The 7,477-nt window shown below is 41.3% G+C and overlaps 1 protein-coding gene across 1 annotated transcript; it reads left to right on the forward strand.

Moving 5' to 3' along the window:
- Positions 1–2,224: 2,224 nt before the first annotated feature.
- Positions 2,225–3,146, forward strand: LOC6539870. Its single transcript, XM_002086717.2, has 2 exons — positions 2,225–2,880; positions 2,936–3,146. Exons 1-2 carry the CDS (start codon positions 2,358–2,360, stop codon positions 2,950–2,952), a joined length of 540 nt encoding a protein of 179 aa, XP_002086753.1. The 5' UTR covers positions 2,225–2,357; the 3' UTR covers positions 2,953–3,146.
- Positions 3,147–7,477: the final 4,331 nt, after the last annotated feature.

Below are 7,477 nucleotides of genomic sequence, written 5' to 3' on the forward strand. Positions count from 1 at the left end.
AAGAACAATGATAAATAATAACTAAGCCACCGACTTACCTGCCTTAAAATAAACACTTAACCAATTTTAAACATTTTTCCAATCATATCTTCCAAAAATATCTCACTTAATGATTCAGTCTATAAAGATGCGCAGAAAAGAGCTTATATTCTGCAGATTGTACTACCCTAAATGAAATGAGAAACATTTCTACATATTATATATAGCAAAGCATCATAGAAAAGCTAATATACATTTAATTGATCGTCGACTACCGAAAGACCCCCTAAAGTGCCTTATATACCAAACTGACACCTTGATTCTTCTTCAGACCTGGCCGCTCCCCGAGTAGGTGGTTGATGTCAGACAACCATTTGGCCCTTCCTCGGCTTTTAATTCGTGACGTAGAGCTGCGCACTGCAATTTGAAAAAATTCTTTTGATTTATATGTACGAACGAGCTAGAAGAGCAACCGAAATGGCCTTCCCAAGTGGCAATCAATTCTGGCCGAGCTGCGCGACTTCAGACCCGGGTATTCACAGCCCGGGGGCATGGAACACTCTGCACGTGTTGACTCCCAGTTGAAGTCGATGATTTAGCTCGCCTCGTTACCTCAACGCCATTTGACCCCGCAGCAATTGTGGTAGCCACGACTCGACGGCGGCTTAGCAGACTGGCACTTGGTATCAGTGATGGCAAAGGTACTAAAGCTTAACGCAGGGTACTGCAAAAAATATGCTAAATTAAAACCAAAATCCATATTAAAGAAGGAATCTGGTTTTGATTCAAATCTGATTGTCACCTCAAAGTGTCACCATCCAAGTGTTTGGAACAACTTTAAAATAGTTCTTTTGTAAGCAAAATCTTTGAGAGCTTTGTCTAACTATTAAATTCCCTTATGAATTAGTATGTATGGATGGGTAACTTTTATTATTGTGACCAAATGCAAGATTGAAAGCCTTTTCTGTAACACAGATCCTTTAGCGCAATACAAAATATTGCTCAGTTGGCGTATCATTAAAAATGATGTACCCATATTAGGGTCCAGCCTATTCGCATCACTGTTTATCAGTCGGCAGTTCGCAGTCGAGGACCTATTCATTTCATTGCTTATCAGAAAGGCAGAGATCGCAGCAATATGTTTTCTATATGCCTCATTTCTGCACAAATCGCTTGACCTTAAGCGTTGCCGTAATTTATTTGTCGTTGTCGCAATTTCCCACACATAACTAGACCCGATGATTTTCCCGCTCGGGTTTTGTTTCATTTTCTCTAGAAGCTGCAAACTGTATTACGTTGGCTTTAGCAGTTTAGCTTTGTATTTTGGTGTTTATTTTTCTCCTTTTGGGCCTAGGTTCAGTCGGTTAGTGAGGTTGCATTTGTAGGTTATTGTGCCTGCCCTGGCAGCTGGAGGTTATGTAATGTCTCCGCTGCCATTGTTGTGTTCGCCAGAGCTTTTGGTTTTCCTCAGCTCCAGGGTGAGGTGGCCTTATCAGTTGCGGAGCGTCAAACAGTGGGGGCATTTACAATTTACTACTCGATTGTATAACTGAGCATTTGCAGTTGCCTTTTAATTGATTTTGGCCAGCTGATTGAAAGCGTTTTGCCTAAATCGAATCCATTTGCTTTACTTGCGGTCTAAGTTCTGCAATGTGACTTCCTGAAATCAAGCAAAATTCACGATTTACAGATATCATCATCTCGTGTTTATTTATTAGACGTACCGTTTATGTAACAGTATGCCCTCTTTTCAGTGTCTATTTAATCAAATTAAAGCCTCAATTTCCCTGACATGCATGGCCGCACAGTCAAATGCATCATGTATAACACTTCCTGACTAATGAACTTCCAGGCCCGGCAGTTTGGCACGGATTCGTTTCCAGTTTTGTGGAGACATCTTCATTAGGCACAGAGTGATACCCACAGTCCGAGGGTTTAGGATGCGGGCCAAGGTTCGGTGAGGGAAGAGCTGCCCGAGGTGTGAAAATAGGAATAGGAAAATCAGCTAAAGAGTCTTCCATTTGACGCCTCTTGGCTGCCTTGCATTTCACTGAGGCCGCCCATTTAAGTGTCCAATAATTCAATCACATCAAACGTCATGTTGATTGCCGTTAAAGAGTTTCAATTACACCAATTTCCATAGACGTTGGGAAAGTTGGGCTTATCACGAAGAATGCAGGGAAGACATCAAAGATGGAAAGTAGAGACGGTTTTTCAAGCCAGTAGGCGAGGTATTTCCAGTCCAGTTGAAATCAACTGAGGATAACCCAAAGTTATTTTATTCTACAACGTCGGTTGAGCAGCAAACATCGTTCGGAATTCAAAATTTGTATATAACAAATTAAATTTAAAAATTTGGCACTTGAAAATTTTTACTAATGGACATTTCCAAGGCCGAGAGTCAAACGCCCGTCGGCGAGCGTCGATCTGCGAATCCCGATTATCTGAGAACCCTGCTGCAGGACATCCTATGTTTCTTGGTCCTGCTATCGGTGGCCTTACTGATTGTGGCTGGCATTTTGTTTGTGGTGGAGGACGTAAGCCGTCTCCAGCAACAGCACCAACACCAGCAGTACCACCACCACCATCATCGCCACATGCGTCCGGATCAGATAGGCAATGACTTAAAAGGATCGCCCATCGAGGAGGCTCCGAGAGAGCTGGGTCAAATTTTCCGACCGCACACATGGATTCGATTCTTCAACTGCAGGAATAAGATACCTCAACAGCAACAGGAAGATGTTGAAAGGGAAGTGGTACAGTTTGGCCCAAAGCAGGACGCGCAGCAGATCCCGGTAGATGATGTTCCAACTTATCACCCTGCCATAGAACGTATGCCGCTGAGCGCTGGCGGAGACTACAACAAAAAACTGGATCCGGAACCCCACCATTTTCTGGCCAGTAAGGGGCGAATAATTTGTTATCAATCGCAATAATAATTTCTTGCTATCCTTAGATAATATTAGGACCTAAAGAAATGTCTGAAATGCTGTTTGCATGTTCAAATTGAGCCCTTTGCAGCTGCAGACTATCAGGTGTCTCCTGCTAGATTTGTCATTTGATGTTTGCCCCTTTTGGTCAAGGCCATCAAGAGCAAAGACAGTTACAATCCGAATGTTTCTGGGAATAGCTAAATTGTGCAATAAATAAAAGAACAGCTATGTAAATTTGTATGTTGGTCATAGCGGGTAATATTCAACTATGTCAAGGTCTACGCCTAGATAATTATTCATAATATCGTACATAACTAATGTAGTCTCTGTAAAAGGCATTTTCCCCACCCAAGCCTTTTTACAGAGTCCAAATGATAATGCAATATATTTAACACAGTTAAATAGATACTTCCTTATATTAAAACCTACAGTAATGATGGTACTTCGAGCTTGTTAATGAGTTCAAGTATGCAAGTCGCGGAACCTTTCAATTATTTGCAAGAACTTTAACTGATTCACGACTTTTCAATGGCACACCGAGTTCTGGTCCCGAGTCATAACGAGCCACCAACGACTATCTGGGATCTCACAAATTGTAGATCGACGTAGAAGTGTTGGCTCGATAGGCATCTCGGAGATACAAAGGCAAAACAAAGCCCAAACCAAACGTAAAACAAAGCCGCAGACAGAAGCTGCGCATGCCCATGATGGGTTAATTGAGGTATTGAAAGCCGCGCAGACGCGACGGCAGACCAAACCAAATGAAATGAAGTGTCTAATGTTTGCATTATCGCGTTCCAAGTGAACAATTGCTGTGACTTCTCGAAGGGCAAGTCCGTGGACAATCCACACCCCGATTGGGCTGGAATCCATGCCCGGGGTCATTTGAGGTCGGGCCGTGTTCTACAGAACGTGGCTGATAAGTGCAGCTGTGTAATTGCCGGGAAGATATGGTTGGAATATTTGCATAGAACAGAGCTGGAAAAACAATTGCACTAACAGCAGAATAAAAGAATACATTTTTGGGTATTTACTTTGCCATTGGCATATGGGCGTTGGGTCTTTTATAATAAAATTGTAATTTAAATAATCGGCAAAACTCTCACAGAGAGCTCCTGAGATATCCATATTTATAGAGAGGGATTTCAAAACACCTTTGCGCCAGAGACTTCGAGAATAAAAGGCTTAAAGCTGAAGCCCTAATGGCGGCAGAACACGAACGGAACGTGCAACTCTGGGTCTTCGAGCAACTGGCAGATGTTCTTATCTACGATTTGCTGAATATTTATGAAGCTTTGTTAATTAGGCAGATGACTGGGCCAAGACAAAGTGACACTATTACAATATGCATGCCAGCAAATTTACAGTTCGGCCAAAAGTCTTCTGACGCTGGGAAAGTTTCGCCGAGATTCGACTAAACGTGTTCTGCGCCTAGAACCGAAACCAGTTTGTTGTCCAAGTCTTTTGTATTTAATCTCTCGCTTGCGTGTTTGATATTTTCATTTACTCCTATAAATTGCATAATCTGGAATGACTTAAGGGGTGTTTATTTAGCGATGTTTTTGTTTAGCCATCTATTGTCTTGTGCTGGATTCTGCCAGTGACACAGATTTATTTATAACTTATTCTCTGTTAGCGACTGAAGCCGGTTTCTGGGCCGAAGAAATGGGATAGTCTACTAAAGAGTTGGACCTGTTGGTTGATATTGTTCTGCAGGTGATATACTGCCAAAATTGATCGCTACTTTGATGTCTTTTAAAAGACATAACCTGTAGTCAACCCAATTAATTTGATAGATTTATTTGGAGCATGCCCAATTTAATTATGTAGATTAAAGATAATTGTTAGGACCAAACATAATTTCTTATAGGCAACTAGACCCCATGCCCTACTAAGGCCCCATGCTGGGCCTCCTGAAAGCGGAAACCTAAACGCACCCACTGACCACGAACAAAAGACAAAACTGTCTGCCCTATACAAATCATCAATTGTAGAGAAATATATAAATGGATGGATGGATAGTTGGTTGAAATCGATGTTAACGGTTACATGTGTACTCGACTTTGGACTCTCTATCTTTCTCTCTCTCCCTCTGCACTGCTTTCCTTGGTATGACTCGTTGGCAATTAAATAAAACATGCCGCATCAGTTGGAGCCGAGTTTTGCAATATATACCCTACCCCTGTTGCCTTCCCAAATTCAGCTTATATAACCATATGTAAATTATTCCAGCAAATGAAGAAGAAATATGGCTGGGATCATGCGCTTTAGAGAAACACACCTAAAAACGAGCTCCCAAAAAAAGGGAACTGCCAGCTAGGTCCGGGCTACTGTCCATCTCAGGCCAAGTCAAATGCAGAGGAGTTGGCCCGGACTCCAAAAACGAAGACCATGCCCAACAATAGCTGGACTGCAATTGAAGCGCAGCCATTGACAAGATAATTTCCTGGGGGTGCTGCATGCAATGCAGTAAATCCTACATTTATACTCTTGGTAAGGGTATAAACCCATAAGTACCGCCTTTTAAAAATCTTACTGTATTTGGTTTTTAATAAATGTTACGTTCTAACAATAATGATTTCTAGCATATTAAACTATTGTTAAAAAAACTGGAGAAGACGTGAAAAGTGAGAATTACACCATGGATGATCTTTTAAGATGTGCCAATGAAACCCAAAAACGTAATTAAGTAGCAGTGTCACCTTTATTTTTAGAAAGCATTATACCCTTATTAATTCTCATAAGTAAGGGAAACACCGTTTCGTCACATGCATTTTCATTTATATATTTCCTTCCTCCTCCCAGCAGTTCGTCTTCGTTTTACAAATTGAACAAAGCAAGAAAAAGGAAAGGAAAACGTTGGCCACGACTCAGCCGGCAGAAACGAACAGAAATTGGCTAGTTTCGCAGATCGCGTTAAGTTGACTGACTACCAATTGTTGTTGCCACGATGCCTGGGCTACTATGCGAATAATTTCAAACACAAACTGCCGCCATCAGCCAAGAAGGTTCATAATTATTGGACGCCCGAACGGTTTGTTGGTGGGTTGTAGCTTCTTAAAATGTTGCAACTTGCTACCGTTTGAACGATGACTACAGGAACTGAACAACCACATCGTCGTTTTGGGGCAAGAGTGCAAAGTAACGGGTTAAATAGGTTTTGACTACTTGAAAACAGTCCGAGGAGCCTGGGCAATTGTTTCCTTTCGTTTATGAAGATTTACTATGTTCAAATTAGTCATTCGTTAGGCCCAATCACGTTGCTGACTTTGGAGTTAGTAATGTGAAACAGTGACCAGACTCCAAACTAAAATACACTATTTAGTAGTAATATACATATATATGTATGTATGTATATTAATTTACAGACGAGGTGAAACCCCCAAAACGAATTGACCTAATTGTTTGATTTTGAGTATAATTATTCTCAATGCCCAATGGGATTAATTGATTTTAGCTCTGGTATTTCCGAGAATATGTGATTTATTATGTCGGTTATACATTGGCCTTTAATATATGTGTTTTTAATTATTTCATTGTGCTGGATTCAAACCAGAAATATAGCAGAAATTACTACGAATTCACAGAATATCTGTGTGATGTTATCTATTACTTTTTTTCTTCGTTATTTGTACAAGTTCACCGCAAAGCTATTCAAAACTATTCAAAATATTTGAACACTACAGAAAAGTCGAAAGTTGACCACACAATTAACTTTTAAGGGCAGCCACCAAAATACCATCATCTTCGCTTGAGCCATGCGCTTCCAACACCCAATTTGTCTGGCTTTTCAGAGGGAGGGGGAAACAATGACAATAACCGCATCGTGAATAAGTTCGAGTGTGTGGATATGAATAAACATGGTGGCCCGCGAGTAATGTGAGACTTGCATAACCTCATTTGGCGGCTTACGGGCTCGCGTGCTCCCGTGCCAGGCTTATATATATTTTTGTTTTTTTTTTTTGGACGCCAGCGTGATATCGTGTACGCAGATATAACAGTGCAGATAGATAGAAAGGTAGTCCGCAAGTGTACTGCGGATCGGAATGGAAGCGTGCGCGCTCCTCTAAGACAGATAAATTCCATCCAGCCCATCCAGTCAACTTTATTTCGGTCGATTGGTTTTATCCGTTGACTGCTGAGCGAGTAAACTTTTATGACAACCACTGACCTTTTTGGGAAAGACGACAGGAAATCGCAGTGGAGTGGCCAGGAAATGATTAATGGCTCTATTGATGCATTCAGAGACCGTCCGAGTTATGCTTAACGAATGCGGATTAATCTATAGAAGGCTGTCTGCATCGTATTCAAAGCTGAAGTTTTATCTACAGTATTCACACCTTGCACAACCCACAAATCAAACTGGGAAAACTCCCAAATTATGAGATGAGGCAATGGAACTACAATTCTTCCCCGGAATTATTACAACTGCCACTGAAAATGCAGGGCGTCGACAAAAGCCAAAAGTTGAAGCAATCTAGCTTGGTTCAATCCAAGATCCCAAGCACCGTTTGCTGCAATTATGGATAAATTATAAAAAGTACACTACTGGGAAGCAGCGCCTC

The sequence above is a fragment of the Drosophila yakuba genome, chromosome 3R, assembly GCF_016746365.2.
Source record: "Drosophila yakuba strain Tai18E2 chromosome 3R, Prin_Dyak_Tai18E2_2.1, whole genome shotgun sequence".
NCBI lineage: Eukaryota > Metazoa > Arthropoda > Insecta > Diptera > Drosophilidae > Drosophila > Drosophila yakuba.